This window comes from Strix uralensis, chromosome Z, assembly GCF_047716275.1.
Source record: "Strix uralensis isolate ZFMK-TIS-50842 chromosome Z, bStrUra1, whole genome shotgun sequence".
NCBI lineage: Eukaryota > Metazoa > Chordata > Aves > Strigiformes > Strigidae > Strix > Strix uralensis.
The window spans coordinates 101,093,313-101,112,033 of record NC_134012.1 but is presented as its reverse complement, the minus strand read 5'-3'; the positions used below and the strand labels follow the sequence as shown (position 1 = coordinate 101,112,033).

The 18,721-nt window shown below is 42.2% G+C and overlaps 1 protein-coding gene across 1 annotated transcript in view; it reads right to left on the bottom strand.

The window, feature by feature from the left end:
- Window positions 1-18,721, bottom strand: part of DCC (DCC netrin 1 receptor) — a 641,274-nt gene that overhangs the window by 87,903 nt on the left and 534,650 nt on the right. Inside the window, exons 13-15 of the mRNA XM_074856359.1 lie at window positions 11,439-11,580; window positions 8,220-8,330; window positions 2,969-3,163 (exon numbers count right to left, since the gene is read on the bottom strand). Coding sequence (XP_074712460.1) covers window positions 2,969-3,163; window positions 8,220-8,330; window positions 11,439-11,580 — 448 coding nt within the window. The remainder of the gene's footprint in view (window positions 1-2,968; window positions 3,164-8,219; window positions 8,331-11,438; window positions 11,581-18,721) is intronic.

The window sequence follows — 18,721 nt, the reverse complement described above, 5'->3', positions numbered from 1 at the left end:
AAGAAAATTGCTTCCAGGAAGAAGACCAGGCACACGTTAGGGTGTTTTGCATCCCTGTTGAACCCGGCACGGCACTAGTTTTAACAGAGTTTTTCACCATCATTTCTCTCAGGACTACAGCACAAGCTTGTAGAGGTAAAATAATGGCACACGTGGACCTGGATTATTGGGTTTGGGCATCGGTGTGCAAAAACAGCCACTGTACATGAGAGTCAGGCAGGATTTCTGAAAGGCAGCTGATGTCAAACAAATCTGATTGCTCTCTAATGAAAGTATCTACCGCTCCAGAATCTAAATCATACACAGGCTTGCAGTGTGCTTCAAAATAGCCTACAAAGGAACAATAAAAAGTAGAACTGCAGTGAACCTCGGGAAGCTGCAAAAACTCAATTTTTCAGCTAGATACATCACAGACAGGATTGAGGCGAAGTGGGGTGACCTCTCCACAGGCTCTGTCTAACGAGACAAAGGAGAGCTGGGGAGCCAAGAGGAAGCAATCGCTGAAAGCCACGAGGATCAAAAGGGAAGAGATCTTTGGAGGCGAGAGAAAAACTCACTGAAGTTCATCATTTATTTAGGTATCAGACTTCACTGTCGCTTTTCCATATTACGTTTAAGATAATGTATACCCCTCGTGCACAGGTGTCATAGGAAATTTTACAACAGGTAGGATGAGTCCACATAATATCTATTTTTTCCCCTTATTCCTGCCAGCAGCACATTCTGATTCATAACCTTATTGAAAACAGTATTTTTATTAGGAAAAGAATTCTGTCTCATCATTTTGTGTAATTTTCTTGTAATGGTTTCTAATATAGTGGGTGAATAATGTAGGAAGTATTGGCAACTGTTCTAATTTTTTAAAAGCTTTCTCTGCGCCCTTGGTCACATCCCTCTGGGGTTCATTTTCTGTGGATATTTAAATGATGGAATTTAATAAGTGCAATTATTCATGGAATTGATTTTCAAAATTGTACACGTGAATGCTCAGAGAAGTCGAATTTAAAATGTGCACGTCAGGATTTCTGACCAAAGTGCTTGTATCCTTATCCAGTTAGAGACCAAATGCAGGCGGCTTATCTGGACAATGACAATTAAGTTACACCGCTCACTTTTTGAATATTTGCAATCAAAGCAAAAAATGTGCAATTAAAAGATACTTTCCATTTGAAAAATTAAGAACTTTCAGGAAACCTCGTTCTGTTGGAGGATGTGCAGCAAAAAAATGCCAACCCTGATTTCAGTGACTGAATTATTTGTAATTAAATATTTAATATGCTCAAAACAGTTTCTTGAAATTTTCTAGATGCCTGAGTGCTACTTCTGTGATTAAAGTATATTAGTGAAACATCCTCCCTGACTTGCTGGACTTCACATGCACTTCTGCCTGCACACAGAGCCAAGAATATAGAAGGACCCTTTTAATCCACAGAAACAGTTCTAATAGCTGAAGCACACCATCAGCTTTCCACAAATACCAAGTGTAGTTACCCTGTGAGAAGGCTTTTGTAGCTGCAAGTTGTTCCTAGCATATCTTCCACCCGATGGTAGTGGCTATCAGAGGTCCTATGAGCAAATATATCCACTGGTCATTTAATACAGGAAGGAAAACAAACACTAAAGCTTCACCAAATCCAGGTTATTTCTCCACTTTTAGTGAGAGCTGACCATTTGGAACTTTATAAAATTGAGCTGTGTAGGCATCTCCTCCTTAGCTCTTGCCAAAGCCAAAGCACAGTGGCCTAGATAGTCCCTGTCCATATAAATTTTCTTTTCTACTACTTCTGGGTTAACAGTGGTGAAGGACTCAACTGAAAACTCATTAAAGATACGAAAAAACTTAAAATAGGCTTGGGAGAAACTGAATCCCTTTTGGAATTAAAAAAAATACTTTGCATTTAGTCCCGACCATTCGTTATTAGACACAAACATTCCCCAGTAATAGCTTTTATCTTTATATTCCACAAAATTTCTTCAATAGTCCAGTCAGATATCTTTCCATTTTGCATAATAACTTTGCACTTGCCCAAAACGTTATCAAATCTGCCTTTTTCTGCAGAACCCACCGAATATTTGGGAGCGTTTAGGCTTTTTGCAAATACCTCCATCATGACGTACACATCTGGACAGAGAGAAGCTGTTTGATAAAGCACCAGTAGAAACAGTTTATTCCACTCTCCAGGTTTCCCCAAGGCAACAGCAAAAAGGTTGGACAATGCGGTTTCATAGTGCTGTAAAACACCGATTCCAAAGAAAAATGTCCCCAGATATCACAGTTTTGGTTGGTTCTATAGAATTGAGATAACTAGTTTAGCTGTGCACCCCCAATGCACCAAGTTAATGAATCTCCCTGTAGTATCTGATCGTTCCCAGGTTGTCAAGCAGAACTTACCATTTTTACGTGGAATAAAAGTGCTAAAGAAGAAATGATGAGGAAACCATTAAACTTTTTGACTTCCTTTAAACTTTGAACTGTTTTCCCAGTGCTAGGAGAACGGTCCGTCACCACTGGAAGGATCCAGGTCCCTGCATACCATGCTGAGAATTTAGATGAACTGTCACAGAGGCTGTGCCATGAATAATGAATAACCACCACTCTCTCGGCACCATTTTGACAGACACGAAATTGGAGTTTTGCGATTGCCATTAAATTCAAACATGGGAGGCCAGCCCAGGGAATAAGATTTTTAGGTCCAGTTTTCTGCACAAGTGGGAGTCAGTATTAGAAGCGCATGATTTAATAAGATCTACTGAATAAAATGAGCATTTGAGCAATGAAATTTGACATATTTGAGAGCGTCCAGAGTTTTGAAGGCAAGACCAAACATAAAATGGAATGCAGAAACAGCTTAAGCAAGCAGCGTATAAACGAAGCACCGGCGAAAGCCTAAAAATAAAGCCGCAAAAATAGCATAACCTCAGAGGAACCTCTTTTTGTGAAATGAAATGAATGAAAACAATTACTTACCCAAATTTTCAATGGAATAATAACGCTGTTTACTGTCCACTCGCACGGTCTCAGCATACGGACTGCCTACGCCGTAGCCGATGATGTACCCGCGGACGACAATGTTTGGGTTCAGTGGCGGAGTCCAACTCATGACGATACTTGTTGTCAAGGGCCTGACATGAAGAGAGCTTGGCTGGTCAGGAACCTGAGATTCTGGGATTCAAAGAAAAAAAAAAAAAAAAAAGAAAGATAAAAGTATAAATTAATGTTCTACTCAAGGTTTGAGTTTAGATTAAAAATATGTGCACAAAAAAACCCAACCAGGTGCCCCAGAGTTACATGCAGAGCTTACATGCAATTTCATTTCTGAGCTACATCCTTCCCTTCCAAGCGCACCGATATGCCTCATCCTGGTTTTAAATCAAATATCTCCTAGTGCTTTCCACCTTTAGCATAAGGCTACAGGAGAGCTTTAAAATGATGCAGGAAAATGAAAGATGACCCGCAAAGGAATTTCCAGGAGGACAACTTTTCTCTTCCCTGGTCTATTTGCAAGTTCAGCAGGGTCCTGACAGCTGATTGCATGAGTTGTGTGCACTCACAGATTATTTAGCAAAAAGGTTTCCTTTGTTAGTGATATACTTGTACATTCTGACAATAATCTGTCTCTTTCCCATGAAAACAAGACGTGAATTTCACTCTTGGACATATATCTCTTGCTTTGAAGCTGCTTTAAATAACACACCAACGTTTCAAAAATGAAATAATAGAATGAGAGATTTTCTGTACAGGTATTCCCAGGTAAAATTCATTAAGTAGTAATTAATCACTTGGAGTCTGTTTGCCTTCTACAAGCCTAATTTTACTGTAAAGGTTAGAGGAGTAAATGCCTTTTGTTTGAGTTTACCAGGTAACTACCATATCACAAGTCTCTTCAGAGGAGCTGCACAGTAGCTTGTCTTTTTGAGAGCAGAAAGAGACAAGTTACTATTTTTCCCCAATAAAAAGGCTTGCAATATAATAGACGAAAGCCTATACGGAAGGCAACAAGGACAGGGTAGAAAAACCAATAATAATATAAAATGATGTAAACTCCAACAAAAGACACTTCACAGTTGTGAAGCATTCCCACTGTAAACCTTGGAAAAGGTGATAAAAAGCAGAATTAACTCTTTTCAGTAACCAGCGTGACACGTGTCCTCAGCATTTTACGTGCTTTCCGATGAATTCTTATGACCACATTAGAGCACTCTGAAAACCGGTTGCACCTTCAGGGAAGGCTGATCAGTACGTTACCAGTCTGAACCACCCAGCAACTTTAGAAGTCCTTTGCATTCAACTCCTTAAAATTGCAAAGCACGAGGTCTTGTTTAAAGGTTGAAGAAAATTCACCGAAAAGTCGCTACTCACAAAAAGAAGAAACAGATTGCACCAGTAGTGCCACTGTAAGTCAGGTTAACTTGGCATTTACCCCCAACTCCACTCCCAAACTCTGTTTTAATGCAGAAGCAAAAGTTACTGGAGCAGCTGTTCCTCAACAGTGCTGTTTGAAAAACAAATGACAGAAGCATTTCTCACAAGCCCCAGCGATAAAATAACAATTTAATGCCTTGAAATGAGAAGCTGGATAACGTAGCAAGACTGCAATTCCTCGAACTTCCTAAAGTAGCAATTCTCAGGCAGCAAAGGAGATCAGAGCATTCAAAGAACCGATTGCCTTCAAATGATAATTTTTACATCTGACACAACACAGGGATTTCAATTGCACCACAGATACCTCTAGGCAGCCGTTTAGGTGAAAACTACTTTATTCAAACATTTCATATTCTTTATTTCAAACAATTCAAATATGCGACTCATGCATTTCAGAGCTAAATCATGACTTGTTGTTTCAAAAAGCAAAAGGCAGTTTAACTTCTTGTACCCTTCTTGTGAATTAAGTGTCGAAAATGAAGCTGGGGTGAACGATATTTTTGAATTATTGTTTGAACATTAAAGTTGCATAAACACAGAGTTGGTTTTTGAAATTTTCTTTTTTTTTTTGGTTTTAGCTTTCTGTATAAAGCAATTTTAATTACATTTTGATCAGCTTTACTTTCAAACATTTTCTGGAAAAAACATTTTTCTTATTCTGAAACAGCTCCAGATTTTATAATTTGTGTTATGTGGTTCACAACCCAAAGTACAAAGTTAAATGTCAGAATCAACTATTTTTTTCCCCTCAAACAAAATCTTTTTTGCTTCTCTTTACAACGAAGCACATTTTCCACAGTAAGGGCTTCTGCCAAACATAACACAGAGCCAAACATCTAAACCCATCAGTTCTTCAGGCAACTGGACCATCCAGCCTTTGCATGGCTCTGCTGATTCTCAGTGTCCCAGCACTCAGATATCCAGGAGTAAAATTCTTATTGACACATATATCTCATATTTCTGCTTTTTTTTTTTTTTTGTCAGGCCATTTCCTTGCATGTCTTCTAGATCAACACATTTACTTTTGTATCTCCTGGGCTTGAACATGATGTCAGCAGTACATCTGAGAAGCAACCTTGAGATCCCGTTCTCCTACATGAAGTGTCAACTGAGTTCTTCATCCTAAACCCCAGATGAACCAAATTTACAATCCTGCTTCTGACTGCACCAAGAGTTTATCGCTTTCCTCTCGGGTGTTGAAATTTTTGGGTAGTTGTAAGCAGACACACGAGCTGTGGATGTCAGCCAAGCTCCCAAGACAGCATCTGGCAGGCAGGAGGAGAGTTCCTCAGGAGATGTCCCCATGAAATCAGATTTCTGGGTGCTGCATTTCTTGCTCTCTTCCCTTACGGGCAATTAGGCTCCCAGGAAATGGAAGCTGAAGTTCTGTGTCACTGCCTGGTGTGACATCTCCTCCTCGGATGTCACATTTGCTCACACGTGCCTCCGAGTCCTTCGCTGGGTTTCTACGTGATGGCTTGAGTACCCACGTCTTCCATCCAGGAACTACTGCACTTAGCGCTACTTAAAGGTCCCTAATTCCACTGTCAAGCTTGAAAAATGCTTTACATTTCGGTCACTTTAGCAATTTTCTTAGAGGTTCAAAGATGTATGGTTTACGAAGTCAGGGTACTTTTTATTCATCCTATTTTGTTCACATATTTCCCCAATCACTTTTCAGTATAAATTACAATATGATAGCAGTCTAGCTTGTCATGCTCTTAAAGCACTAATTTAGAGCTGAAGCTAAACTATATCGCTGTCTAATATGTATAACAGCTTCCATCTGTTCAATGCAGTAATCAGAAACCAAGCATCCTAAACCCATTTTCCTGGAGGATACCTTTGCTAAGTTGATCAGAGATTCTCTTGCATCTTCACTCAAGCTATTTAAAACAGACCCTTTGGGGAAAACACTGCTTTCCATTTCTTTTTTTTTTTTTCTTTTTAAAGCACAAAATTTGAGGCTGAAAATAAATATTTAAAACCTTCCCAGCTGTCAGTAAAGGCATGCGAGCTTTCTAGGGAACCTTGAAGAAGCAGCTATGTTTGGATTTCTAATCGCTTTAAAAAAAACGTCACTAATTAAAATGAATTTCCATTGGGAGTCGATGCCGTTCTCCGGGATACTGTTTGTCTTCGCGTTGCTGATGCCAACCAGGCTTCCAGTGAAAGCAGGAGAAACCGCATTAGCCATGGGAGCAGAGGGAACTGCAGTTACCAGCCTTGCTCCAGCCCACCCCTGGTTAGTCAACACTTGCAGGACTTTGCATAACTACAGTAATAAGATTTCTCCCCAGGTTTTCTCAGAGCATTTCTATCTCGCGTGCCACAGAGCGCATTCCCCGCATCAGGCTGCTCCAGCTTCGTGAGGAGAACCCATCACTTCTGCAAATGCAAATGCATGGAAATACAATACATGAACAAAACGACTTGGCTTGAATTTATTTGCACGCACCCACTTCCATCGCGCGTCTCCTGTGATGACTCGATTCATGCCTTTGCGTGCACGCGTGTATTTGGGCATAAAGACTTCAAAGGAACGTAGCGTCTACTAAATACAAATCAAACTGAATGTGCTCAGATGTGTTACTTTCTTTTTGCACACTGTGGTGCGTTCAGAATTTCTTTTTCCCTCTCGCCAGCGAGAAGTCAGCCGCTTACGCCTTAACAACATCACTTCTAGCTGAAGCATAATTAGAAAGATATCATCACGCACGGCGGCGTGGCGTGATCCGTTGGTATGGTTACACCACGTCTAGAAGCATCACCTCTTCTTTAAAACCCTGATGAGACACCCCAGGTTCCCCCATTTTGCGTGCCGAGCACTGCGGTCACTTCCAGTCCACCGGAAAATTGCATTTGGACATAGGAAAAGGCAGAAATTCTTCAATTTCCAAGGGTTGATTTTTGAGCTCGTAAGGAAATCCGGCCAGTCAAAAGAAAGGCAACATCAAGTACTACAGTGTATTTAATCTGATTATTTATTTATTCTTTCATCCAGTTGGCTTTTGATCCTTTTTAGGTGACTTATTTTGTTTTAGCAATTTTCATCAGTTTCCTTGTATTTTCTATTCATCTCCTTTCTGCTGCGTATTTGCTTCTTACGGATTGTCTGTAGTTTTACTGTGACTTCCATCTGTCAGATTCTTTGTTCCATTCGATTTGCACTCTGTTTAATTTTTTTAGGTAGACTTTTTCATTACTCTCCTTTCATTCCTGTACTACTTCAAATATTCCAGTCATTTTATCTAACCCTTTCATTTCAGTGTTTTTATCCCCTTTTGTGTCAGCATCTGCACTGATTTATATAGCCCACATTTTTCAGGTATCCGCATCCCATCATCTTTCACTAATTATTCAGCTTTGTTGCCAACCTGCATTTCTAACATCCGCAAATAAAGGCTGGGAAACAGGATTTGACCTATTTGAATATTTGCTTAGTGAATTGTTAGGATTGTTGGCATCGTTTTCATCGTTTCTTTGATTGATTATGTTTATCATTTATGAAGTTACAGATTCGCTTTGCCGTATTATTGCAAACAGCCCTGATGCCCAGGAGCTAAATTCTGGCACAAAATTATTTTAACAATGGGTTCTGACTCCTTGGTCCTGGGTGACAACAGAGAAACACAACCCAAAGCATGTGGGACCCAGGAATATACGAAAACATCTGCTGGTGGGTGTTTAGACCCCGGGTGTGTCACCCTAATCTCAGCCTGGGTGACAACTGCTGTGACACCCCTCAGCTAGAAGCCTTTAGGAGCCAACAGCTTTTAAAAAAAGATGCATTTACCATCGAGATCGTTCTCGGGTGTTTCTGCTGTGTACCAGTCCGAGGGGGGCCCTGTCCCGTTCACTGTCATGGCAGCCACCTGGAAACTGTATTGGCTTCCCTTCTCAAGTCCTGTTAAAAAAAAAAAAAAAAAAAGAAGCAAATAAAATTTGTACAGAAAGAAGAAGATGAAGAAAACAAATTAATGACAATACCAGAATTTGCAACAGACTTGGTGTAAAATGAAATCTCTAGTAATAGCCCGTTGGATTTGCCATATGTAAGGAAATAGATAGAAATGCAAATATATAAAAATATATATGCAAATATATAGAAAGGGGTTCCCCCAGCACACCACAGCCCACACAGTGTCTCAGAATCACAGAATCATTCAGGTTGGAAAAGACCCTTGGGATCATCGAGTCCAACCCTCAGCTCTACTCTACAAAGTTCTCCCCTACACCACATCCCCCAACAGCTCATCCAAACGACCCTTAAACACACCCAGGGATGGGGACTCCACCCCCTCCCTGGGCAGCCTATTCCACTCTCTGACCACTCTTTCTGGGAAAATTTTTTTCCTCATGTCCAGTCTGAACCTCCCCTGTTGCAGTTTAAAGCCGTTCCCTCTTGTTCTGTCACTAATCACCTGTGAGAAGAGACCAGCACCAACCTCTCTACAATGTCCTTTCAGGGAGCTGTAGAGAGTGATGAGGTCTCCCCTCATCCTTCTCCTCCTCACACTAAACAGTCCCAGCTCCTTCCATCGCTCCTCACAGGATTTATTCTCCAGGCCCTTCCCCAGCCTCGTTGCCCTCCTCTGCACTCGCTCCAGCACCTCGAGATCTCTCTCGTATCGAGGTGCCCAAAACTGGACACAACACTCCAGGTGTGGCCTCACCAGTGCAGAGCACAGGGGGACTATCACCTCCCTGCTTCTGCTGGTCACACTATTTCTAATCCAAGCCAGGATGTCTCGCTGCCCGGTTTGCACGAGCGATGCCTGGGCAGGGCTGTAGCACAACGGTGCTGGGGGGAGGTCGTTATTCATGTAGGAAAAGACATTTTTGACCAAAAGAAAAGGCTTTAAAAACTGAATGAGGGCTGCACCGGCCCAGGATTAGTTTAGGTCGTAATTTCCATCGGTTGTGCTCGTACATATAAAATTAATGGAAGTCCAATTAGTAGAAAAATGAAGAATTGTTTTACATAACTAAGCCATTAATTGCACACTTAACAAAACCAGCTCACTGCTTTTAACACGCAGGGAACTGCAGGAACACTCTCCTTATGCATAAAATTTGCAGGCTAGGAACTGGATTAGCAACTGAAGAGCGTTTTGCTTTCTGGTGCTCCTGATTAACTTCAGAGCACTCAGTTCAGACAAAAACCGTAAAGTCTTACCAATATTATGAAATAAGCACGAATTCGGAAATAGACATTTTCCTCTGTGGCTAAAGCCATCAGAAAACAATTACTGCCGCGTTCCTGAATGTGCCACAAGACTTCCAAGTCCCTGAGGTGGGGATACAGGTTTATCTTTTTGCTCAGTCTATACTGACCACAAAGCACAGGGAAAAATGTTTCATTTAATTGCAAACATTCTCTGGAGAACAAGGCTCATAATTAAAAAGAGCAGTTAACATTTAGCTGACATGGAAGCCTACTCTAAAATTGATAGTGGCTATTTAAAAACCTGCACTGTAACTCTGAACTCCTTTGCTATTGCAGATGTTCTTATTATCCCATAAAGCACCTGCCTACCAAATAGGATTGCAGCAAAGATGCGAAGTGCCGAGACGTTAATATTTAAAATGTCCATTTAGAAGAGCCACATGGCTCGGTCTCCAGCAATCACAATATATGCATGCAGAAAGTAATAACAAGACCTGGATATTTTTCCTAATTGCTTTGTAAAACACGTATTCCCAAGCTTTGTGAAACAAAGCCCTTCACTTCGGGCTGTACGGAGGCACCAGGACTCCCGCAGCTCTTCAAGCCCAGAATAATTCATGTGAAAGAAAAGAGTTTGCTCAAGACGTGGGGATGTACAGCCATAGAGATTAATCTGCTCTGCTCCCAGGTGGCACACAGCGGCTTTCACTTCCCACAGCCTTTCCCCCTCACCGAGGGTGCGATCCACAGGGATGGGATCGGCAGGGATGGTGGGAGCGGAGCTCCGGAGGTCCGTGCCTTCGCTCTGGGACTTAACGGCATCGCTACGTTTTCTTGTCTAAGCCATCAGAGCAGCAGCAACTCAAACATCTGAGCAGTTTTCATCGTTATTTCTACTTCGTCTGCCAGCAAATAGATCCTTTCCAACTCGTTCAACAAGCTTAACACGCTCTCTTTCCCCCAAGAAAGAAGTGGTTGTGCAGCCGTTAGTTATGTTGCCTTCACAAGGGGTGCCGTTGGGAATTTGGTCAAGAGCAAGGTTAGATGACCAAGTTGAGATTTCATTATTTAAGGTCTTCCTCATAGAAACGTTCTACTTTTGCTTTTATTTATTTTTGAAACAAAATACTGCTTTTCCTTCCAAACCAGAAAATGATACGGTTTATTCTGAAATATGCAATTCAGAATTCTAATTCTCACAGATTACACTTCACACGTGAAAGTAAACATAATGCAGGTCTTCTGAGGTGAAATCATGGCTATACTGGATTCAGGGGCAAAACTTTGACAAAGTCTAATTTTTGCCCTTGACACTTTGCTGCTTTCTCGGTTATGTCTTGGGCATAATACAAGAACCCCGGTGAAATTCATTTTCCCCCCCCAGAATTCGCTGTTACCCTTACGATACTCATCTGGCTACTTTCTTTCATCACAATTATAGTTTTGCTATGATCTACTGTTGCACTTTTTATTCTGTGAGGAGATATTTTCCATCGAAATTCTTGGCAAAGAAACCAGCGAAATCGATACTTTTGCACCCATGAGAAAAATATGAGATGTTGATTGAATGCTCTAAAAAAAAAAACCAGCTGAGGCTTAAGATATCGGACACAAGAAATTCAGCTTCAAATTCATTAATGATAAAATCCAGGAGACAAACATATGATAAAAGCATTAAGGAAAAAATTGGTTTAGAAAAAGCACCATAAAGACTGTCTTTGTACAACACAATAAATGCTACCTGCCAGCAAAGAAATCAATGTTCCCTTGAAGTGAAAGTATATTTTATTCCCAAAGCATTTAATTCATCAAAACCTTGCAAGGCTGTACCATGTGAACACTGACCTGTGAACAAGTACCAGAGGTTGTTTGGCTCCAGTGTTTCAATCTCACCCCTGCGGGTAGTCTTTCTATGTCGGATTTTATAGCCCGTAATAAATCCATTTTGAGTACCTGGTGGTGGAGGCAACCAGCTAACTTTGATGCTCTGTAAAAGAAGAGATATTATTGCTGATTTTTTTTTTTTTTCCCCGGCAAGGAAATGACAGAAATAAAGCACATAAAATGAATTAAAAAAAAAAAAAAAAAAGGAAAAAGAAAAAGGCTATGTTTTCTAGTAACAACATGTATTCAACTAAGTTATCGTTTTGAGAAGAAAACCAAATCAAATCTAAAAAGTTTCACACTGGCATAAAGAAAACTGTACATTCTCTAGCTATATAAACAATGGATTTAGATAGCAAATTTTCTCCATTTTCAGGAATTTTTAACTTCAGCAGGCCACTAGAATACCTAAGATACCAGAAATGTCAGCTCTGGGGTTGAGTAGACACTGCAACTCATTCTTGCTTTGCAGCCCAAAGTGCCAAAGTCGCCTCTTTTTGACCGTAAGATACAAGTATCAACCTGAGCAGTTCTAACCATTTTGTGCCATTTTAACTCCACAGACGTTCACAGAGATGTTACTGCACCCTCGTTATATCAATGTAAGTGAAACCTCTTGGGAATAAAGTTACTGCCGATCCGAACACGTAAGATAATTTTTGCTGAGTTATTTGACAGAGTCAGCAGCAACGGAATTAACCAAGACCAATCGCTTCTTTTTGTCTAAATATTGGTGTCTAGCTTCAATTGTACGAGGGATCTTATCTCAGTCTAACAGCCCAAACTGAAACCGTCCCTTCCTGACGGCTCCTGAGACAGCCCTACATGGCCAGACACCCGTCTCTGCCACCTCTCTCCTTGGAGAAAGGTCTGATGGAATTTTGTCGCTGTGATACAGACACCAGCCCATCGATTTGGCCCTTCCTGTCCCCTTGTCTTGCAACTTTTCGTCCTTCCCATGCTTAGCGGAGGTTTGTGCGGCACTGCAGGGCTCATTTTCTTTTCAACCCCATTCATTTCCCAATAAACCCCAACACTCAGCGGTGCTTTTACCGCCGCAGTCACAGAATCATCTGGGTTGGAAAAGCCCTTGAAGCTCCTCCAGTCCAACCATGAACCTCACACTGACCGTTCTCAACTCCACCAGATCCCTCAGCGCTGGGTCAACCCGACTCTTCAACCCCTCCAGGGATGGGGACTCCCCTCCTGCCCTGGGCAGCCCATTCCAACGCCCAACAACCCCTTCTGCAAAGAAATACTTCCTAAGAGCCAGTCTGACCCTGACCTGGCGCAGCTTGAGGCCATTCCCTCTTGTCCTGGCGCTGGTTCCTTGGCTCAAGAGACTCATCCCCCCTCTCTGCACCCTCCTTTCAGGGAGTTGGAGAGGGCCAGGAGGTCTCCCCTCAGCCTCCTCTTCTCCAGACTAAACCCCCCCAGTTCCCTCAGCCGCTCCCCATCACACCTGTGCTCCAGACCCTGCACCAGCTCCGTTGCCCTTCTCTGGACACGCTCGAGTCATTCAATGGCCTTTTTGGAGGGAGGGGCCCAAAACTGAACCCAGCCATCAAGGGGCGGCCTCACCAGTGCCGAGTCCAGGGGTAAGATCCCTTCCCTGTCCCTGCTGGCCATGCTATTTTTGATGCAAGTCCACTGTGCTTCCAGACTTTGAACAGCAAGACCTCCTTCCTGAGCAGCAGCAGCCAGTTGGTCGCACAGCTGCGGGGACGTGTGTTTTCCCTGCATCGCTTTAATCACACAGAATTTCATTTACTCTGTTATCTCCCAGGCACTCAGCATTGTAAGGGTTTTTAGCAATCAGCTTTCGCGTTTGCTACACTAAATTGCTAACCTGTGTTTCCTCGCTCTCCATCCCGTGCACTAGCCACTGTGGATGCATCGCTGGGCGACTCCGCTGCCGGTGCTCCTCGGCCGAGAGAAGCCAACACCTCTCTCCATCTTTTGTTCTAAATCGCATCGGTTGCTTATCACAAAGGGATCTTTTTCCTTACACTGCAGCAGCTGCTTTCCTTCAGGAGCCTTTTGTGAGGGATCTTATCAAAAAGCTGGAGGAAACCCAAGCCAACGATATCAACTGGATCTCCTCGCCCATGTGCTCAAGGATTCCTTCAAAGGACTTTAATAGGCGTGTGAAGCAGGACTTTCCTCCACAAAAGCTGTATTGATCCCTCCTCATCATATCATGTTCATCCATATGTCTATTCATTGTGTTCTTTATTATAGCTTCTATCAGTTTGTCCAGAAAAAACCACCAGATTTATTGGGCTGGACTGATAAGAGAGCTGATATTGTACATCAACAGTTCTCTGCTAAAACAATCTGGGTACCAGCTGTTCCTTGCAAGTCTCCAATCCCTCAAATGTTTTTACTCAGCACGATATAAGGTATTCAGGGCATTAAGGGTTTCTTGTGGAACAAGACCTCACAATTGTACAGTTGCATCTATATGATCTTTTACAGCACTGCATTACAAATTTTTAGACAAAGAGGAAGGTCAACCACATCACAGTGGATAGTTTTTGACCAAATACATTTTATTACCATTATTGAGTTGCTTAGTCCCTGCATAAATACGTTACAGCACATATCAAATTAATTATTGCAATAGAAAAATCAATTTTGCACATATACTGCCCAGTGATTTATTGTTACAATCAATTATACATTTCAAAATCAATACTTCAGGTTTTCATTGCTGAGTGAAATAATGCAGAGTTGTTTTGCATTAGGGCAGAACAAACTCCATTTTTCAAAAACAGAGTGATTGTTTTAAAAACAGATTTGGTCACTTTGCATATTGAAATTGCCTACATATAAAATGTTTATGGGAGAATGCAAACACCCAGAGAGTGGCTTTAAAACACATTTCCCAGGTAGAGAAGAAAGCAGAGCATTTGGATATTTTCTCAGAGGAGGGGAAGAAAGAACAACTCCATCTTTCTCCTGTCCTTTCCAAGAGCAACAAAGCTCTTCTGAAATCCCAGCTGCCACCATACGGGGAAAAAAAAAAAAAATATATGGAGAAGAAACAATAAAGAAGTGGAGGGACAGGAATGCTTTCAGGGACCTGTTGCACAGCTCATGCAGGTAGATGGTTACAGGAACGATTTGTGCATTGAAAAATCCCACCACATGGGGCGAAACACATTGGTCTCTCAGTTTGGAAAGTGCAGCAACACCAACTTTTCCCCAAAGGTGCCACTTACAGGATATTTAGAACTGAACCAGCTGATAGAAACCACAAGTGCATTTTGAAAAACATCCCATCATTTGGAAGACCTTCCAATGACCCAGACTTTTGAGTGGATCTTTGGGTGGTCCACCATCATTTCCAAACCACAGGCTCCATTTTGTCAATTTATTTAAAACAGAAAAGATTGCTGAGCTGAGTGTGAGCTAACACAGCTGGGAGGCCCCAAGACAATTTGTTGCCCTCTAGGAGAGGTGTTGGTTATGGGTGTGGAGAGGAAGGGGTCTTCAGGCCAATGTCCACCCAAAGAAAAAGAGTTTCTTGCAAATGGAACAATACTCAAGCAACAGATCTGCCATTGGGGTGGTTTAACCCCTCGATGGGGCCACTCAGTAAACATTTCACAGATCTATAGATGGTACAATCATTTTGGAACTGGAGCAGGAGTGGCTCCAGTCTTACTCAAGCCATTTCATTGTAAGGTTGCAGAGGAGGCTGGGGTGCTCATGCAAGACCGTGACCAGGCAGCATTGATCCTATCTTTCTGTGCAGAAAAAGCTCTGAAGGCTCCCAAAGGAAGGGCACACCAGCATAAGGGTCACTATGTCCAAGCACGTTCTCCAAGCACGTCCAAGAATGTGCCCAAACACTGCAGAGGACAAAACCTGTTGCACACAGGCCTAGTACTACATGCGTACAATTACTCGTGAGATTTAGACACGCGTAGTTTTTAGGGATATAAGGAACTATTACAACCATGCTATTTCTAGCCTGAACTTGACACTAATTCGGTTTAAAAAAGACAACAAGAGTTCCAGCAGAAGCATCCAAGCACTTGGAGCTGCGACACCTGCAAGCACTGAGCCGTTTTTACCAGACCCCAAATATCTCCTCCTCTGCCTTGAAGTCAACAGTGACTTCACATCTCCCTGCACAGCAGGTCTCACAGAAGCAATGGGTTTGATCTAACACTCAAGGTAGAATAAATAAGATATTCCTTATGATTAGAGGAAAAAGCAGGTTCTTTACAGATCCACCTAAAGCTGTCACTGTAACGGTAACAGTTCACTTTCACCTCAACCTGGTCTCCATGGACACTGCAACGATGCTTTTTATCAATAGTACTTAACATGTGACCCTTTGCTCCAGGAAAATCAATGACTAAGGTTCTGACGGGCTTCTTGTCCTTTCTTCTGCTTAAGAGAGAGCAGTAATGACTAGTGCTCTAATCCTTCACACTTTATCCGCGAGGTAACCAACAAAAAGAAAATATTTCCTTTCTGTTATACCAGGTCTGGTGAAGTTCCCGCTGACTGAAAAAGGGGAAACATAACCCCCATTTTTAAAAAGGGAAATAAAGAAGACCCGGGGAACTACAGGCCAGTCACTCTCACCTCTGTGCCCGGCAAGATCTTGGAATGGATCCTCCTGGAAACTCTGCTGGGGCACATGGAAAATAAGGAGGTGATTGGTGACATCCAACATGGCTTCACTAAGGGCAAATCATGACTGACAAATTTGGTGGCCTTCTATGATGGGATTACAGCGTTGGTGGACAAGGGACGAACAACTGATGTCACCTACCTGGTCTTGTGCAAAGCTTTTGACACTGTCCAACCTGACATCCGTGTCTCTAAATTGGAAAGATGTTGATTTGATGGATGGACCCCTCGGGGGATAAGGAATTGACTGGACGGTCGCACTCCAAGAGTTGTGGTCAATGGCTCGATGTGCAAGGGGAAAGCGGTGACAAGTGGTGTCCTCAGGGGTCGGGGTTGGAACCAGCACTATTGAATGTCTTTGCTGGGGTCATGGACAGCGGGATCGAGGCCCCCTCAGCAAGTTCCCGCCGACACCGAGCTGTGTGGTGTGGCCGACACGCTGGACGGAATGTCCTGGACATTGCAAAATGGCCCTTTACAGATTGCAAACGATATGGCGTGATCTCTTCTAGTTCAACTGTATTTGATAAACCTTTTCAGGGAGAACAGACATTGGCCCAACAGTTCTAATTAAACCTGAGCTGAACCTTTAAACATCCTTCCTGTAGTTTCCAGAACCATAGGATATTTTCATTTTTCCATTTTCATGATTATTTAGCAGAATAAGAAAAAGCTGAGATACTATCTCTACATTGATTAGAAATGTGGAGCATCAGAAATCTCATGAATCTTATCAAATCAAAGTTTCTGGATGTGCAAAGACCATGTGTCAGTTTATTTTAGTCAATAGTCCTCTGGACATAAATATTTATTAACAGATATTTGCAAACATTTGTTCAGTTATGGTAACAGAGGACTAGTACTTGCGTTATGAAATCTCTCTGTTGCACTTTGTCTCTACACATATGCTTTTCTTCTGATTTTTTCTTTACTAAATCCATTCTGTAGATATTATTTTCCAATGGAAATCAAATTTTCTACAATCAAACAGCCAGATACACAAATCAAGTCTTTGATACAACAGAGCCTTGAAGTGATATGCTGGAGGAAGACTCCAAAAACTCACTAAGATTTAAAGTAGAGGCAATCATGTGCCTTAAAGGTGTGGGCTATTCTGCCTGAAAAGCGGAGCCAAACTAAACCAAAGTGGGAATAACACCTGTGGAAAAACAGCCAGGACACACTCTGAGCTGTCAAAGAGGGATGGGATGGGATGGGATGGGATGGGATGGGATGGGATGGCATGGCATGGCATGGCATGGCATGGCATGGCATGGCATGGCATGGCATGGCATGGCATGGCATGGGAGGGGAGGGGGCTCACAGACCTCCTAGGACCTTTAAAGGGTATGACAGGTGCTACCCAGGATCAAAGTCCATTAGAGATTTCACATTTTTGGAAGAAATTTTGTGGGTTAAAATTTCCCATCTACCAGCTGATGGTGAACTATATACTGGATGGTTGAGTTAATGTAAGTTAACTCAGGTTAAAAGGCAAAGCCTGAACAATTGCAAGGGAAGGGAAGGGAAATAAATCGAGAATAAGAGAGTCTGTTGCAAATTTATGTAGATTAAACATCTGGACCACACCTCGTTTGGAAAAAGCTGGAAAAAGTTCAAAAAACGAATAACTTGATGATTGCATGCCACAGCAAAATGGGCTATTGCTCTCCAGTACGGCCAGCAGCAAGAAACGGCACATTTCTCGTTCCAAATATGACCCATCCGTGAGCCGGGATTTGAAACTCATATCCTGAGTCAGCATATTTGGGAGTCAGGTGAGGGCCTCGGGCAATGATCTCACAGAAACACTGAACACTCCTTCTATATGGAAAGTAGGAATAACCTTTAGGTACTTTCATAAAGCGTTCTGAGATTTTGCAGAGCTATTTTAAATCTTACGTACTCCTACTGCCTTTGCTTAGCTTTTATTAGCAATAGCAACAGGCACTGAAGATACCCAAGGCGTGTCAAATGTTGCAGTGACACACATTAAATATTCTTAAGAACAGCACTTAAAACAAACAAACAAACAAAAATACCCCACAGCCCTTCCAAAGTATTAGTGGTTTCAATAGACTCAGAGGGCAAGTTCCCCTCCTAAAGCTGCGAGCTGGAATAGGACTATAGGCTTGAAGAGATTTAATTTAAATACTAGCATAAATAAGCCGGACTTGGCAGAAGTAAGGCTTACAGCCAAAACCACAATACACTGCCCGAGACGCAGTTGCAAATAATTACAAGCCCCCAGGATACTGAACAGAAAGTTTCACAACCAGTTTGACTCATCTTTCATCCTGAAAAGAACCTTTGGGAGCTGGGTACGTACGTCAGACTGGTCACCACCGAACGCAGAGATGCATCCCACAGAAAGGCTCCTAATGACCTGCGAAGAGCATTCAGAAGTTGTCCTGGGCCTCTGAGAACGAGCTTTTCTCTGCTTGCCAAAATTCATGGAAATGTCTAACTGTGGCTTTTTTAACCGCTATTAATCTTGGCCTCAATAATCTCCTCCGGGTGAAACGCGCAGAGGCGTTCAGGCTCCGTTTCTTCTGATAATTAAATCAAAACTACCTGAACAGCTCACAGAAAAC